This window comes from Symphodus melops (genome assembly GCF_947650265.1).
Source record: "Symphodus melops genome assembly, chromosome: 12".
NCBI lineage: Eukaryota > Metazoa > Chordata > Actinopteri > Labriformes > Labridae > Symphodus > Symphodus melops.
This window is the reverse complement of record NC_136702.1, coordinates 782447-800110: the sequence shown is the minus strand read 5'-3', so window position 1 is coordinate 800110 and position 17664 is coordinate 782447. Positions and strand designations below refer to the sequence as shown.

At 47.0% G+C, this 17664-nt stretch overlaps 2 protein-coding genes across 6 annotated transcripts in view; both read left to right on the top strand.

Moving 5' to 3' along the window:
• Nucleotides 1–757: 757 nt before the first annotated feature.
• Nucleotides 758–12315, top strand: sf3b1 (splicing factor 3b, subunit 1). Of its 5 annotated transcripts, XM_079358013.1 has the most exons (24): nt 758–868; nt 1696–1868; nt 2041–2142; nt 2229–2343; nt 5285–5364; nt 5581–5766; nt 5880–6342; nt 6478–6599; nt 6687–6884; nt 6975–7076; nt 7388–7567; nt 7674–7760; nt 8064–8334; nt 8431–8576; nt 8842–8988; nt 9131–9256; nt 9791–10012; nt 10093–10275; nt 10360–10471; nt 10564–10684; nt 10768–10899; nt 11025–11297; nt 11379–11595; nt 11749–12315. In XM_079358013.1, exons 1-24 carry the CDS (start codon nt 841–843, stop codon nt 11905–11907), a joined length of 3945 nt encoding a protein of 1314 aa, XP_079214139.1. In that variant the 5' UTR covers nt 758–840; the 3' UTR covers nt 11908–12315. The 5 variants fall into 5 exon arrangements, 4 of the variants coding, with proteins under 4 accessions (XP_079214139.1, XP_079214142.1, XP_079214141.1 ...); XM_079358014.1 differs by lacking the exons at nt 758–868; nt 1696–1868; nt 2041–2142; nt 2229–2343 and adding an exon at nt 2368–4939; XR_013780285.1 differs by lacking the exons at nt 5880–6342; nt 6478–6599; nt 6687–6884; ... (13 more) ...; nt 11379–11595; nt 11749–12315 and adding an exon at nt 4885–4939 and having other exon boundaries at nt 5581–5595.
• A 2297-nt stretch (nt 12316–14612) lies between these two features.
• ankrd44 (ankyrin repeat domain 44) overlaps nt 14613–17664 on the top strand; it is a 20045-nt gene continuing 16993 nt past the window's right edge. The window contains 1 exon segment of the mRNA XM_079358056.1: nt 14613–15265. Coding sequence (XP_079214182.1) covers nt 15239–15265 — 27 coding nt within the window. The 5' untranslated portion in view covers nt 14613–15238.

The following is a 17664-nucleotide window of genomic DNA, read 5'->3' as shown; positions in this document are numbered from 1 at the left end:
TACGGGGTACGCTCAGGTGATCTTAAAGGTGATTCACCTGCAGAATCACCACATTAAACATTTCAAACTTGGCCCACCGTCTTTTTTTAGGTGATCTTATACTAAAGGCAGTTATCTGAGTATTTGAGTGGAAATATAATATATAAATATAATATAATATATACATTCAATATAATATGGAAATATAATAAGACTCAGAGACGACTTTTAAATCTCTTCTTAAAACTCACTTTTATTGCTTTTATGCGTTGTTGTCGTCTCAGAACAAAACCGAAAACCTTACTTCATTTCATAACTCTTTTGGTATATCAACAACCATACTCAATTAAATATCAACGCATCACAACATGTTGCTATGAGAAAGCTCGCAAAAATTATACACAATTATTATTGACATGACTTCCTCTTTGTTCATCGTTTTGATCTCCTTTAAGATTTCTCTTTTCATCGCTACGAGACACTTTTTGTTGCATCTGTGTGAAATTTTTTGGCCCAGACCATAGACTGTATATATTTATTAAAAACCTTATTTATTTTCATCTATGGTCCAGATCAGGGGGAGCCAAGGAAATGTGGGGTTGATAGTAATAAGTATTAAATAAAAAAAACATGAAGCCTTGTTAACATGCCTGAATAAAACTTGATTATAGAAGATAATTTAACCTATTTTATTTATTGTTTTTATATTTTTATTTTCCACCTTCCAGTCCAGGCGGTTGCGGGGATGAACCTCTAAAATAGTTCACCAACCGCCAATAAACACCAACAAAGAAGAAAAAAGAAGAAGGAAGTCTGGATTATCGCAGCTTCCGGTTTCAGAGTCGAACAACCAGCACCAAAATGGCGAAGATCGCGAAAACGCACGAAGGTAAATAAATGATTAAAAAAAAGAGTAAAAGAAGAGGTTTCTTCTTCGTCTTTGGACTCAGATGTGTCTTAAAATTTTTTAGTTATGCTGCAATGCCTGTATCTCTTGATTATGGTATAATTTAATGATTAAAACGCTTTAAAGCAGCAGGCCGTGAAACGACGCAACGTCGACTCAGATAATGGCGCTGAGTGTCTGATCTAACCGCCGATTAAAATCGGCCTCTAGCGCGTTTCTGGTTTAATTTACTCGATTTCAGATCCATAATCCGAAACACATATCATTTAGAATATAAACGACTGTGCATAATTTAGTGTGGACAACTTTGACTTTAAAAAGCTTTCAAACGGCTAACAAGGTTAGCATTAGCGACACTCATCAACAGCACGCGCACATACGCCTCGCGCTCTGCGGTGTTTTTTATTTATAGTTTGTTTGAGCTTGCAGAACAGTCCGTTTAGATTTGAGCGATCATTTATGTACTGTTCACTTTCAAAATAAATCTTGATGTGTCTTAAAGTTTAATGTGCGCGTGCACTTAAAGACGCAAACAAACGTAAATGATGTGCCTTTATGACGTCACTTATAGTTACTTTACAATACAATTTAGACAGATAATACAAACTCATTAAATATTAAAAAAATACATCTTCAACGTTGACAAGACGTCATCTGCCCAAAAATAATCAACCCTCTGGTGCTGCCTAATAAAGTGTTTGGATTTCATTTGCAGTTGTTTGATTTAAACTTGAATATATTTTGTGTGTTTTAACTCTGTAAGGCATTTCGTAGGAGTAATGCTCTTCTTATAAACTTGTCTGGTCTAGATATCGAGGCCCAGATCCTGGAGATCCAGGGGATGAAGGCCACCCTGCTGGAGGAAGGAGATCAGGGAGTGGGCCTAGACTCGACTGGATTTTTTGACCAGGAGATCTATGGAGGCAGTGACAGTCGTTTTGCTGGATATGTCACATCTATTGCAGCAAATGAACAGGAGGAGGTAAGTGTTTCTCAACTTGAGGTTTAAAAGTGTTTGAGTGTTTTTTCTCCGTGCCATGTCGCAGCGTTATGAGGAGCTTGATTGCTCCACTCTGTCTGTTGTATACGAGCTAGGAGAGTCTTGCCGTGTTGGCGAGATTTGACTAGACTCCTTTGTCTCTCTCCTTCTTCAGGATGAAGAAGAAGATTCAACGACAAGCTTGTTGGGACAAAAGAAGCCAGGGTACCATGCACCAGTGGCCATTCTCAATGCCATCCCTCAGCCAGATGAGCAGGTGAGTGTTGTTTTTGTTTGTCTGCACCAGCTTTGTTTTGGATTAAGAAATGCACTAACACTCTATTCGCCGTCTTTGTTTTGCAGTATGACCCATTTGCAGAGCACCGTCCTCAGAAGATCGCAGAGCGTGAGGATGAATACAAAGCACGGCGCAGACAGATGATCATCTCGCCTGAGCGTCACGACCCTTTTGCAGACGGTAAATTTAGCTATTTTTTTTAAAAGCTTCATTACACCATTTCCTTCTCCCTTTTTTCACGGCTCACTTTAGATGTGACTCCCCCATGACTACCAATGGTTTCATGCCCGTAGTTTTGCTGTTCAACCCTTCGACCACAATGCAATAGCTTGCCTCCCAGACTTTTTACCTTCCCTGTGGTCAATCCTCTGTGGTCCAGGAACATTTTTGGTCCTTCCATTTTACATCAACTTTGAAAAAACTGTTAGTGTGGGCTCGGTTTATGTGGAAAGATGAAAGTTTCGGGGGGTGAAATAAAAAAAACACACTTTAGGGTTACCACACTGTTCAGTGGGAGAGGTGGTTAGGTGTTTAATGTTCAGAGTAGTTCACCTAATAAACGTGGGTCGCAGATGGTTTGTGTGTGAGTCGAAGGGTTAACAATCCCATCTGAGCTTCAGGCTAGACTGTGATGGACAGTGCAGGGACTCTCTAGAAGAGCCATTCAAGCTTTGATGATTGACCGTAGTGTAATTAATCCACCTGGCAATGAACTTAGCTCCGACACGTTGAGATTAGAAAGAGATAAACGACACAGTGGAAAGAGCGTCAGACTCTTATAAAAACATCAGAGTTGGAAGCTGAATACAGTCTCATTAGTCGTCCTGATTTCTCTCATTCTCTGCCAAAAAAGAAGCTAGGCGTGGGCGATATGACTAAATAAAGTTTCATAAAGATATCGACTAAAGTTTCATGTCAGTCGATATCGATATTATCACAATAAACATCAAATGTTTCTTTCTTTTCAAATTGATGGTCTGATTTTTTTTGCTCCTGAGTGAAAGTTGAAGAAACCAGATGGTTACTGTGGTTTAATGTTTCTTTATTGTCCAACTGTGATAAACGAGAGAGGAACATTTCACCATCATCAGCTCGGTGCACGGAGCTGGAAAACGCTGATTTGACAGTTAGCTTCTGGGCAGTAACACTGACTGGCCCGCTGCTTGCTGAGGATCCGTTCACGCTCGTTTGGGACGTTTGGTCATTTCTGTCCTTCGCTGTGTTCAACCGAGCGATATCGTCTCAAACAATGGAAAGGGTTTGTGGCTTTGCCCGTTTTAGCCGCACTTGTCTCCGGCACAGTTTATAGCACACGTGACTCTGTTTATTCTTTTGTGGACTTTAAATATCCGAAACATCTCCAAAGCTGAGCCGCCTTTCAGGTTGTCACGTCAAAGATGTTTTCTCCTGCTCGCTCAGCTCTCCTTACAGCGGTCTTTCCATGCCCCCTCCAAACAACTATATGCCCTCCTACCCAAACCCCTGGGACATGATTGGCTGAGTATGTAATGAGAAAAATGATATTGTGATAATTATCATGCTAGTTTTATCGCCCAGGCCTACCTTTAGTAGCTAAGACCACGCGCGCGCTCGTTGGGCCTCAGCGCAGAGCATGACGATGAAATGATATATTTTAGGTGACGCTAGATCTTCTTAAGGTTCCAGGATTGATACTTCTAGGCCCATTGAGGATGGGACCCAGCTGATTATACATTAAAGTCCACATGAATTGAAAAAAAAAAATGGAAATCAAACATCAGTCTTGCAGCTATTTTAAGGGAACTTAAGGAGAATGTTAATAGCCTGTAAAAAGGCGTCGATAGAGCAAACAGGCGAGACACACGAGACAGTTAGTTTGTCGATTTCTCTCCATTGATAGTGCATCTTCACTCCCCCTGACAACATGAACTAAAGAGGACCTGAGTGTATCAGGTCTGGTCTAGTTAGGGCTTATCTGAAGCCTGCATGTAGAGAGAGCTCTTTGTACAAAGTTGTTGTGTAAATATATTTATATTTTACAACTCTCTCTGTAAAATAGAAATATGTTATCAAGAAAAATTGTGTACAACAATACCACAGGCCCATACTAACTGTCCTTAATTTCTCTCCTACAGCAGTACTGCTTTGCCAGTCCTGTACTGCACTCTGTTAAGGGTGCAGCAACTCATCCTGTGTAGGTTATGGGGATCACAGGGATCTTGTCAGTTTGGTCAGGGTCCACTGGCTGCTTGTTTGAGGGGAATCAGATGCAGCCCTGCTACAACAAACCTCAACCCCACCCCCCTTATAAGAGCCTTATAAGTCTATTTATTTGGCTTTCAAAAATAAGTCAAATTCACGAGGCATTCACTTTGAATATTTACATATTTGCCTTTTTTCAGCAGTTATCTTTTCCCTGAAAGTCAAGATCTAAAAATGAGACGATCCGCCTGGCTCTGGCATCATGTTAAAGAGATTTATCTTCACTTATTTGCCTCATTTACTTTTGTATTGTAGTAATGTCATTCTTAGACTGGAAGTCTTGACTTTGATTTTTATCTGCTAGTGTAAATACAGGGGGGAGTCTACCACAGGGTCACACATTATGTCCCAAGAAGATGCTTCTGTTTTTTTTTTGTTTTTTTGAGTGCAATGAATCAATGCATCACAGGTGGTATACTGTTGTGTGTGAGTTCAAACCCTTTTCCAAAGTGTTACTAATGGTAAAGAGAAATTTTCTAGGCTTCTTTTCTGCCGGTTGAAGTCTGACTGCAGATGGACCCTTGGCACTGAAAGTGTACGTATTCTGAAGAGCACAGCCCAGGACCCCTGCATCAGTGATGGCTATAACTTCTTAATCCACATTAAAGAAAGCACCACAAACTCAGCTCTTCTCTCTATGTATCTGCTTGTTTTTCATTAGAATGCTATGACTGTATGTAAGAAAGACAACTGTATTATTTGTATGTAATTAAGAAGGACTGTTTCTTTAGAAAAACAAACAGGAATGTAAGTTAATCTGTTGGTTAAAAGAGTCAGGGTTAGCTGGCTGTGTTTGTGCTTGCTGTGTTTGTATGAAGTGGGGTCTCTGGAGTGTAAACTGATGAGTGTCCTCTGTTCTTGTTGGTGCTCTTTCGCGCAGGGGGCAAAACGCCGGACCCCAAGATGCAGATCAGGTCGTACGTGGACGTCATGTTGGAGCAGAACCTGTCCAAAGAGGAGGTGAGTGTCTACTGGGAGACGGGTGGTAAACAAGCACCGGTGTTCTGCCACAGAATGGATTCACTACCAGTGCTGGTTGAAGCACACACAAGGCTACACTGATTGAGCAAGCTAGCAGCTACAGTGTCAGATTAATAAAAGTTACAGAGTGATTAGGTGCAGGCTCTTTCTCTGGAGTCTGTTATCCATCCTAACGCTGACGCTGTCGGTTTGCAGAGGGAGATTCGTCTGCAGCTTGCAGAGAAGGCCAAATCTGGGGACCTGAAGGTGGTCAACGGTTCTGCTGCAAGCCAAGCTGCCGCTAAACGTAAGCGTCGCTGGGACCAGACAGCGGACCAAACCCCCTCGAATACAACGCCCAAAAAGATGTCCAGCTGGGACCAGGCAGACAACGCGTCTGAGGTGAGACACGGACGCTCCCGACTCTCCCAGCTGAACGTTCACACTGAGAACAGAAATGTTGTTTGTGAGGATGAAAGTTGTCTCACTTGTGTTTTTAATTTGTACCCGTGTAGACTCCGGGACACACCCCTGCACACACGCCTTCAAACAGCCGATGGGACGAAACCCCCGGCCGCAATAAAGGCAGTGAGACCCCTGGAGCCACCCCAAGTTCACGCATGTGGGACCCCACCCCCAGCCACACACCTGCCGGTGCCGCCACTCCTGGCAGGGACACGCCGGGCCACGCCACACCCGGACATGGTGGAGCCACAGGAAGCGTTCGCAAGAACCGCTGGGACGAGACGCCAAAGACAGAAAGAGAGACCCCGGGTCACGGGAGCGGCTGGGCTGAAACGCCACGCACGGACAGGGGAGACGAGTCGGTCGGCGAGACTCCGACTCCAGGGGCCAGTAAGAGGAAGTCTCGGTGGGATGAAACTCCTGCGAGTCAGATGGGATCCTCGACGCCACTTCTTACCCCGGGGAAAACTCCGATAGGAACGCCAGCTATGAACATGGCCACCCCAACACCAGGTGGAGAAGAATTTCATTATTTTTGTATTTGTGCAAATTCTAGTTATGTCCAAAGTAACCGATGAAACAAACCCAATAAGCCCCTTCACGTTTTCTGTCAGTGTTTTTAACAATCTCGCTCCTGTTTGCTCTCAGGTCATCTGATGAGCATGACCCCAGAGCAGCTGCAGGCGTGGCGGTGGGAGAGAGAAATTGATGAAAGGAACCGACCTCTCACCGATGAGGAGCTTGACGCCATGTTTCCAGAGGGATACAAGGTTCGTGTCCCGTTTACAAACTCAGAGGGAAGATTTCATTACAAATAAAAATAAATAGTGCTGACAGTTAAATTTCCTCCCCGTCAGGTCTTGCCTCCGCCGGCAGGCTACGTGCCAATCCGAACTCCGGCTCGTAAGCTCTCAGCCACGCCCACTCCTATCGGCGGCATGACGGGCTTCCACATGCAGGTCGAGGACCGCACCACCAAACAGATGAACGACCAGCCGTCAGGAAACCTCCCCTTCCTCAAACCTGACGACATCCAGTATTTTGACAAACTGCTGGTGAGTCGTGTCTCTGCGTGTATCCACAGAGATCCACCGCTGGATGTGTGTGATGATGGACGTGTGTAATAATAATAATGTGTATGACAGGTCGAGGTGGACGAGTCCACGCTGAGCCCAGAGGAACAGAAAGAGAGGAAGATCATGAAGCTGCTGCTGAAGATAAAGAACGGGACGCCACCCATGAGGAAGGTGTGTCGTCGTTACTTCTGCACGATTAATTAAAAAAAAGACTTTTAATCAGTTCTAAATGTAAAGATCTAGAAACAATGTGAAACTCTTAAAATACTCCTTATTGCAAGATCCACACCCAGCACTCGGCCTCCACGTGGCCACAGTGTGAATATTTACTTGCTAAAAAATCTCCTGCTGCTCTCGGTGGAGGTCGAAGTGTCGACCGTCATGATCTGCTGAGAGCAGCGGACAGACGACGATGGCTTCCTTTAGCGTGATGTGATTCAGTGTGTGGTGAAACTCGTCCCTGACCGTCTCTCCCTCTCCAGGCTGCTCTGCGTCAGATCACGGATAAAGCTCGTGAGTTCGGAGCGGGACCGCTCTTCAACCAGATCCTGCCTCTCCTGATGTCGCCCACTCTGGAGGACCAGGAGCGCCATCTGCTGGTCAAAGTCATCGACCGTATTCTCTACAAACTGGACGACCTGGTTCGACCATACGTGCACAAGGTAGGCTCCGTGTGAAAGCACTTTCTCTAACAGTGTGTGTGTGTGTGTGTGAGAGTGTGTGTGTGAGCGAGGCGCTCGCTAACTCGCCCATGTTTTACGTGTTCAGATTCTGGTGGTGATCGAGCCGCTGCTGATCGATGAGGACTACTACGCCAGAGTGGAAGGCAGAGAGATCATCTCTAACTTGGCAAAGGTAACGTCAAACAATTTTTTTTTTCCACTTCCTGCGAACTATTCTCGCCTGTTCAACCGGTCCGTGGTCAGATCAGGGCTAGTCGTTCGCTAGAGTAACACCAACACGAGAGCTAGCAGACCTGACCTCCATGTCCCGTCTGTTCTCACCCTGCACCCGTTGGTTACACTCAGATTTTTATGCTTTTATACATATTAATCATCTCAGCCTACAAACACTGTCGTTGTTTTCCTGTCAAAGCCGTGAGCGCCATCTCTCGCAGCGATTACATGTTTGACACGTGTCTCTGTCCCGTCCGCTCAGGCTGCAGGTTTGGCTACGATGATCTCCACGATGAGACCCGATATCGACAACATGGACGAGTACGTGAGAAACACCACGGCCCGAGCCTTCGCCGTGGTGGCGTCCGCTCTGGGCATTCCCTCCCTCCTGCCTTTCCTCAAGGCCGTGTGCAAAAGTAAGAAGTCGTGGCAGGCCCGGCACACGGGCATCAAGATCGTGCAGCAGATCGCCATCCTGATGGGCTGCGCCATTCTGCCCCACCTCCGCAGCTTGGTGGAGATCATCGAACACGGTCAGTTAACACGCACATCTGTGAAGTCCAACCTCTTCAGGTAATATTTCTAAATCGGAGCTCTGACTGTTTCCTGTCGGTTGATTGGCTCTGCAGGTCTGGTGGACGAGCAGCAGAAGGTCAGGACCATCAGCGCCCTGGCTATCGCCGCTTTGGCCGAGGCTGCGACTCCGTACGGTATCGAATCCTTTGACTCGGTCCTCAAGCCGCTGTGGAAGGGTATCAGACAGCACAGAGGAAAGGTGAGAAACCCAAACAAAAACCCTGCAGCTGAATATATGACTGAAGTTTAATGCAAGATCCACACCCAGCACTGAGCCTGACTGTGGCTGCAGTGTGAATATTTACTTGCTATAAAGTCTCCTCTGAGGAGCTGCTGCTGTCAGACGAGGTCAGAAAGAAAGACGATAAAAACTCTGCTGGGAGCATCAGACAGATAACGTTCATCATCACGTCCAACATGGCACGCCATCTTTGAGTCTGTACTCACACTTCATCTGTCACCAGGGTCTGGCTGCCTTCCTGAAAGCTATCGGCTACCTGATCCCCCTGATGGACGCCGAGTACGCCAACTACTACACCAGAGAGGTGATGTTGATCCTCATCAGAGAGTTCCAGTCGCCCGACGAGGAGATGAAGAAGATTGTGCTCAAGGTAAAACATGCTGGAAATGGTCTTCTGCCCAAACGGTTCAGGACCCCGTGTCCACTTCCTGTTTTCTGAGCAGAATAAATAAATTGCTGCACGTCCGTTTGAAGTCGTCTGACCTGCTCTCGTGGTGTTTTGCGCCCTGCAGGTGGTGAAGCAGTGTTGTGGCACCGACGGTGTTGAAGCCAACTACATAAAGACTGAGATCCTGCCGCCCTTCTTCAAGCACTTCTGGCAGCACAGGATGGCTCTGGACAGACGCAACTACAGACAGGTGAGACAGGAGGTCATGGTCCCGTACGTGTGTTCATGAATCCAGCACGCTCAAACCTTTCTCCAGTCTTAACGGCGTCATCGTGACCTTGTTGCATAAACTCCCTTTAGTTCCTTCCTAAGCTCGCAGAGTTTCCTGAAAGCTTCTTACCTCGTCGACTTTGCTCCGACTTTACAGCAGTTTGTGTTGCATAAGTGCAGAAAGAGACTCGTTTACTTCTGTGACATCACGGATACCGAACTGACCTTCATGTTATCAGCTGAATATGCGCACGCTGTCCCCTGCGAACTATTCTCGCCTGTTCAACCAATCCGTGGTCAGATCAGGGCTAGTCGTTCGCTAGAGTAACACCAACACGAGAGCTAGCAGACCTGACTTCCATGTCCCGTCTGTTCTCACCCTGCACCCGTTGGTTACAGTCACTCAAACATGCATGCATACAACCCACTGAGCTCACATGTTCAAGCATCCTTAGCCCGGGTGTGTTTATGATTCATGGTTAATGGGATTGTCTAACACACACTTCCTGGTCAGTTGGTGGACACCACGGTGGAGCTGGCCAACAAAGTGGGAGCAGCAGAGATCATCTCTCGTATCGTCGACGACCTGAAAGATGAGGCCGAGCAGTACAGAAAGATGGTGATGGAAACCATCGAGAAAATCATGGGAAACCTGGGCGCCGCCGACATCGACCACAAGCTGGAGGAGCAGCTGATCGACGGCATCCTGTACGCCTTCCAGGAGCAGACGACCGAGGTGAGAGGATCCGCCCTGACCGCTTTGATCGATCTGCAGAGCGTCTGTTTCAGGCTGTGACACTTGTTCTGTCTCTGCAGGACTCTGTGATGCTGAACGGCTTCGGCACCGTGGTTAACGCCCTGGGGAAACGTGTGAAGCCCTACCTGCCTCAGATCTGCGGTACGGTGCTGTGGCGTCTCAACAACAAGTCCGCCAAGGTCCGTCAGCAGGCCGCTGATCTGATCTCACGTACAGCCGTGGTCATGAAGACATGCCAGGAGGTAAAGGATGAAGAAGTGCAAACATACTTTCTTCTTTTTTACGTGTTCATAAACTAACGCATGCGTCTGTTTCTGTGTCTGCAGGAGAAGCTGATGGGTCACTTGGGCGTTGTGCTGTACGAGTACCTGGGAGAGGAATACCCCGAGGTGTTGGGAAGCATCCTTGGAGCACTGAAGGCCATCGTGAACGTCATCGGTACGTCTCCTTCTTCACTGCATGTCAACCCGTGTTAGGGAGTCGTGCAGGTTTACAGACGTGTAATTGGCTGTTTGATCGTTTCACTGCAGGTATGCACAAGATGACTCCACCAATCAAAGACCTGCTCCCTCGTCTGACCCCCATCCTGAAGAACAGACACGAGAAAGTGCAGGAGAACTGCATCGACCTGGTGGGCAGGATCGCCGACAGGTCAGTGCGATTATAAAACCTCTTCGATGTGACTTTATGAATCGCCCGACGTTCTTCTTCTCTAACTTCCTGTTTGTGTTCAGGGGTGCCGAGTACGTCTCCGCCAGAGAGTGGATGAGGATTTGTTTCGAGCTGCTGGAGCTGCTGAAGGCTCACAAGAAGGCGATCCGCAGAGCGACCGTCAACACGTTCGGTTACATCGCCAAAGCCATCGGGTGAGTGTCCTCGAGTCCTTCATGTTTGAGCTCATGGTGTCTGAAGATCTGATTCAGTGTTCTTCATCCTCGCCGTTACTTCTGTCTATGTTTGAAACGTCTTCCTGCTCGCTCCGTCCTCTCAGCCCTCACGACGTCTTGGCCACGCTGTTAAACAATCTGAAAGTCCAGGAGCGTCAGAACAGAGTCTGCACCACCGTGGCCATCGCCATCGTCGCCGAGACCTGCTCGCCCTTCACCGTGCTGCCGGCGCTCATGAACGAATATCGCGTCCCGGAGCTCAACGTGCAGAACGGCGTCCTGAAGTCGCTCTCCTTTCTGTTTGAGTACATCGGAGAGATGGGCAAAGATTACATCTACGCCGTCACGCCGCTGCTGGAGGACGCACTCATGGACAGGTAGGAAGAAGGTCGATCACACAAGGTCAAACTTGAAGGTCGTTTTGAAATGTTCTGACCCGTACTTGCGTCCTCCTGCAGAGACCTGGTCCACAGACAGACGGCAAGCGCAGTGGTCCAGCACATGTCTCTGGGCGTCTACGGCTTCGGCTGTGAGGATTCTCTGAACCACCTGCTGAACTACGTTTGGCCCAACGTGTTTGAGACGTCACCTCATGTGATCCAGGCCGTCATGGGCGCGCTGGAGGGGCTGAGGGTCGCCATCGGACCCTGCCGCATGCTGCAGTACTGCTTACAGGTAAGAACCCGGGTGTCATTAGACGAGAGGCGGGGCTACACCCAGCGGCCAATCACAGAGCTGACACGTAGAGACCAGAAGGGATCAGAAGCTGTTATAAGTTGTGAAGCTAAAACATCAAACGTGACTTCCTGTTTGGCTGTTTCTCTCCAGGGTCTGTTCCATCCAGCCAGGAAGGTGCGAGACGTCTACTGGAAGATCTACAACTCGATCTACATCGGCTCGCAGGACGCCCTCATCGCTCACTACCCGCAGGTCAACAACGACGACAAGAACATCTACGTGCGCTACGAGCTCGAGTACTCTTTGTAAATACGATTTAATATCCTTCGTTCTTTTCTCCTCCGCACCGTCGACTCAGTCAGGTTTTAGTTTTAGCTCGTTCTGCCCTTTTTTTGATGCCACCTTAACGAAAACAGAGCATGAAAACTTGGAGAAACAAAAGAAAGGGACACTGTAGAGTCTGTATGTATTTTTTATTTTGACTGTTTTTTGAGCGTCTCTGCGAGGAAAGGCCGAGGTCACGCTGACCTCCTCCGAAGATAACCGAGCAGCCGTCATCACGATGTTTTAAATATTTGGATTATGTTTTTCTTTTTTGTGTTCAGATCAGCCTTGTGCTCCCTTTACACAAAGATGTCCCCCCCCCCCCCCCCCATTCCCTCTGTTCTCATTAGGTTGCTTTATTTAACCAAATAAAATAATTGTGTATAAAAGTCATTTTTTGTCTGACTGATTTATTCCTTTTTTTACAGCTCAGACTTTATTTATACCTGAGCAGCAACTTCCTATTTTGAAACATGAATGCTGAAGTGTAACATCCTGCAGTACCTGGAGTGTCCACTAGAGGCAGGCTGCAGTACCTGGAGTGTCCACTAGAGGCAGGCTGCAGTACCTGGAGTGTCCACTAGAGGCTGGCAGCAGCAGCACAGGAAGTCACATACACACCCATTCAAACAGCCTGTTTTTACAGCAGACATGAACATGTTTACAGCCTGCTTCAAAAAACCAAATAGGTGTGATTAGCTCATGTCTCCATCCACACACACTGTACGGGGGGAATGTTTTGATGACTCAGCAGTTCTGATTGGATGAAGGATCAGAGGTCTGCTGGAGCCCTCTGGCATCACAGCACTGGTCTGGGAGGAGACGAGGAGCTGGGTTTACTTCCTGTTGGGAGAATCCAGACACTAACTTGAAACCTGATGATTCGGCCTCCGGGTTTAAAATGTGGCACACGTGCAGCCTCTGCCATCAGTGTGTGAATGTGTAGGTGTGACCTGCAGCCTCTGCCATCAGTGTGTGAATGTGTAGGTGTGACCTGCAGCCTCTGCCATCAGTGTGTGAATGTGTAGGTGTGACCTGCAGCCTCTGCCATCAGTGTGTGAATGTGTAGGTGTGACCTGCAGCCTCTGCCATCAGTGTGTGAATGTGTAGGTGTGACCTGCAGCCTCTGCCATCAGTGTGTGAATGTGTAGGTGTGACCTGCAGCCTCTGCCATCAGTGTGTGAATGTGTAGGTGTGACCTGCAGCCTCTGCCATCAGTGTGTGAATGTGTAGGTGTGACCTGCAGCCTCTGCCATCAGTGTGTGAATGTGTAGGTGTGAAAGTGTTTTGAGTCTCAGAAGACGAGAAAAACAAATATACAGCCTGAGTCCAGTAACCTTCTGCAGCTGTTTTTAGTTTGAAAGTGGATGTTTAAAGAGGTCTCGTGACTCCATCAGTCTTTCTGAAATCCTCCCTGAGTGTCCCAGTTCCTTTTCTCTGTAACATGTCTGATGGTTAAATTAGGAATTCACTCTCACTAAAAAAAAAAAAAAAAAAACCCAACACACATTAATGCATGAGCGCTCAGACACACAAAGAAGAGAAGAACCTCCCCCACTCCATTCAACATGACTGCTGCTGCACAGCCGAGCGCTCTGACCCAGATTCTGCTGCCAGACTCTGTGTGTGTGTGTGTGTGTATGTGTGAGTGTGTATGTGTGAGTGTGTGTGTGTGTGTGTGAGAGTGTGTGTGTGTGTGTATGTGTGAGTGTGTGTGTGTGAGGGATATTCCTAGAAAAGCAGAGGCCTGATTGTGTTCCATAGAAAGTTTCAGCTCCTTACAGATATTGCTGTTTTAAAAATAATGGAGGGTTGATTGGTCATGTGGGTCGCGCGAAGGGTTAACCTGACCCGGTCACATGTGCGCAGTGTGTGTGTGTGTGTGTGTGTGTGTGTTTTCTGCTCCGTGGCTAATGTGTGAACTACATACATTGGTCATGTGACGCTCACGGCTCCGTCAGGCTGAAACTGAACAGGTCAAAGAAATGAAGCAGAGAATCATAAACATACTTACAGAACATATTTTAAAGGGGACATATGATGGGAAATCATGAACATGCATTCAGTAACCTGAGAGTCTACTGACCCACAACATGTGAACTACATGTGAACTACATGTGAACTACATGTGAACATGAGGTGCAAAGTGAACTCTGCAGGTTTCTGACTGTCTGGATGCTTTTATGCTGTTGGAAGTTTCTGGAGAGTTGAAGGTTAATGTTCTCCTCCTGTTGACAATAAAGATTTATTCTAACGTATCACAGCGACACCCCCCCCCCCCCCCCCCCCCCCCCCCCAAGCTGTAAACCGTCTGTACGTGAATATAAACAAGTGAACTTTCTTCTCCACATTAGAAACATAAATTCTGCACATTTCGTTTGAGCTGCTGAGCCACACACACACACACACACACACACACACTCTGCTTTGTGTTTGTTGAGTCAACATCGGGAGGAAACCTGTGTTCATCATGTGTTCCCTGCAGGGACAGAACTGGGATTCACAGATGTAACTTCCTTTATTTAAAACACTTACTGAGATATTTCTGGACTCATCAAACTTCCTCTCTGCTTTAGAAACAGACCTTGGTCCTCTTCATCACATCTGCATGGGGTCAAATGGGGCCTGAAATTGTCGTTGTTGGTCCATAAAAATATATGAAACATTAAATATTGAACATGTGAAATGAGCTGCACTTCGTGATGCTGCAGCCTTTGGTGTGTTTGTGTCTTTCTTTGTGCATCCAGCAGGTGGCAGCAGCGAGGAGGTTGATGCTGAGGAAGCTTCTCCTCCACTTCTGCATCTGAGAGGAGGAGGAGGAGGAGGAGGAGGAGGAGGAGGAGAGAAAGGCAACAACTTCCTGTGTGTCGATCTGCGTTGAGCCGAGTTCAGGCTGCTGCTGCTCCGGGAGGCTTGTGTCTGTGCACACCGGGCAGGAGGAGGCTTCAGCGGGGGGAGAAGGTAGTGTATGGGCCGGAGAGACTCCCGGGAGCTCCGTGCAGAAGGGAACAGATAAAACAGGAGACATAAATGTGGATTGTTGACTCCGGAGGGTCCCGCAGATCCTGCTCCAGAGCGGCCGCCTGGGCTCAGCAGACCCGCCGCAGATAGCGTCACCGGAGCGGGGCTGATGTTGGCCGTGGTGCTCGGCCTTCATCCTCTTCTTCATCATCCAGCCTGCTGTTTGGATATTTAGCCGAGGGGGAGTCCCACGGGAGGAGCGGAGCGAGCAGCGGGGCAGCGGCGCAGCAGCGCCCCGTGCATGGTGCAGCGGGGCCGGGGAGCGAGTGGATGAGACGCCGGAGCTGACCCAGAGATGGCTGTGCTCAAACTGGCCGACCAGGTAGACCCTGCTAGCTGCTGTTAGCTTAGCATTAAACATCTGTTTGATAGACATGCATCTTTAATATCGCTGCTTTTCTTTGTGTTGCGTTCACGGACGTGTGTCCGTCTGGAAAGCATCATTATTACACATCATTCATTCATAAAGCTGCAGGGACCTGGACCTTTCTGTGCGTCCTGATTTAGACTTTTATGGTTCTAATTTTCGGTGTTCCGTTATAATTAGGACAGCCCACTTCTTCTCTGATACTTCCTGCTCCGTTTCCTTCCGCAAGCATCCTCACTGAGTCCTGTCCACCCCGGGGACACAGCTGGGTTACTGCTCTTAAATATATAAATGACATGATATAAAGCTTCTTTATTTATCTTTCACTCTTTGTGTGTTTGCATCATGTCCTCCTGATTTATCAGCTCTGAAGGGCACTAACTACACACAGCTATTTATAAAAAATATTCTGATTGTGTTAAAATACAAATTGCAATAAATTCAGACTTTTACAGTGATATGTGGGAAAGCACATTTTAATCCTCTAATTGGCAGCTCAAACAGGTTCTAGATGAAATAAGGTGTAAAATAATGGTTTTTGTATTTAACCTTTGTTGAAACAAGTTGGTCCCATTGAGTTAAAAAAAACCCCTCTCTCTATTCCAAGAGAGACGAAAACACGACATTACAGACGGAGACAAAGTACGAACACTGAAGTTTGCATTAAGAGAGGAAAACCATCGATGAGTCAAATCTGTGAGTCAGCAGTTCAAGACACAAACATGGACGTCCTGTCGAGTCTGCGTCCAGGTCTTTCATTTTAGTCTTCAAAACATTCAAGGACTCCAGCTCCTGGAATGTTTTAAATCCCTCTGCCACAGATTCCAGGAGGCTTTTTCCCAGTTTGTGTCCGAGCGTTTGGGACAGAGACGTCCTGAGAGAATAAAAACAGAAGAGTGAGGAAGCAGAGCAAGAAGCTCCTTAAAGGTGTGTGAGCCGACGAGCACGCCGTCCGACCCGTCCTGGGACCTCGGAGCTTCTTGAGGAAGTTTCAGGAATCTTATTTTCAACATAAGTGTCTCGTAACACAACACGAGATGATGTCACGGTTCGGTCCTTCGTTTCACTTCCTCTTCAGGCTCGTGCTCATAATTAGTTTCACTTTAAGTTTCCCGAGATGTGAAAAAAAAGATTTAGCATAACTTGATTAGAATCAGCGAATCGTACGAAAGTGTTCCCACAAAGAGGCTGCTTGTCTGATAATCTCGTGTCCGTAAGATTTTGTGGTTTGCACATTCCATCAGTGATTAATAACATTATTCTAATCCTTGGCACGCCGACCTCGTTCCCAAATTATGTAAACAAGTGTGAGAACCAACATGTGGAAATATGTGTGACCATGCACGAGACGAGTTTGTTTGCAGAGGTTCAGGAGTTGTTGCTGAGTTACGTCTTCCTGTCCTTTATCGAGTCAATCTGCAGGAAATAGAATCACAAACACGTCCAGATATTTCACCTCTTATTTCCTTTAAGGATGAATAGTGAAGGTCGATTGATGTAAAAATCAAGATTCTTCTCTTCTAAGATTTAAAATCGATTCATAACATCCAAAACTTTGTAATAAAATCGTTGGGTAGCCGAAGTGGTCGGTGTAAAGTGGTTCCCAGTGTTGCCAAAGCTTCTCCATGTTCCTCTAACATGTCTGTCTCCAAACCCCCAATGATGAGACAAGTCCATCCTCTCCGTCTTCTGCCTGCTCAAACAGGCCGTTTGGAGATGTTCCCTTCATGACATCACAAAGGGCAGTAGCCCCTCCCCCAGGTGGGTGACACTCCCACAGCTAGGTGTTTGTTCTGCCCTCTGAGTCTGCCTTCTCACCGTAAACAATAGGACATGGAGCCAGAAAGCACAGAGTACACCCGAGCCCTTCCAGAGAGGGGGCGTGGTCAGACACAGCTCATTTACATATTTAAAGCTACAGACACAGAAACAGCCTGTTCTGAGCAGGGCTGAAATAGAGGGGTTTATAGACATGATCAAATACAGGATCAGAGTGGATTTACAACAACACACTTCACACACATGATGAAGAGGAGCGAGGACACTGATTTCACCTGAAGAGGAGGAGGAGGTCATGTGACCTTTAATAAATAACAAGTTTCCGTCTGGTTTTTTAACGAGTGTGTCGATGAATCCGTTCAGGATGAAAGTCCGCCTGTATCCGAGGAGACACAGAATCGTTTCAGGCTTTGTTGCTGCAGCCGTATCAGATCTGTCGAGATCTTCAAGGGAGGAAAGAGCTGCATGTTTTTTTTATTTTTTTGATGTAAGTCAGAAGAAGTGAGGGACTTCCTGTTTTTCTCAGACAACATGCTGATGAGGCCTGATAACTGGATGCCTCAGCTCATCGACTC

What these genes read in the sequence shown, in the direction of transcription:
- sf3b1 (XM_079358013.1), top strand. Translation starts at nt 841, where the DNA reads ATGGCGAAGATCGCGAAAACGCACGAAG. An exon ending in GATCGCGAAAACGCACGAAG is followed by an intron (nt 869 to 1,695) that starts GTAAATAAATGA and finishes TGTCTGGTCTAG; the next exon opens with ATATCGAGGCCCAGATCCTG. An exon ending in TCATGAAGACATGCCAGGAG is followed by an intron (nt 10,276 to 10,359) that starts GTAAAGGATGAA and finishes CTGTGTCTGCAG; the next exon opens with GAGAAGCTGATGGGTCACTT.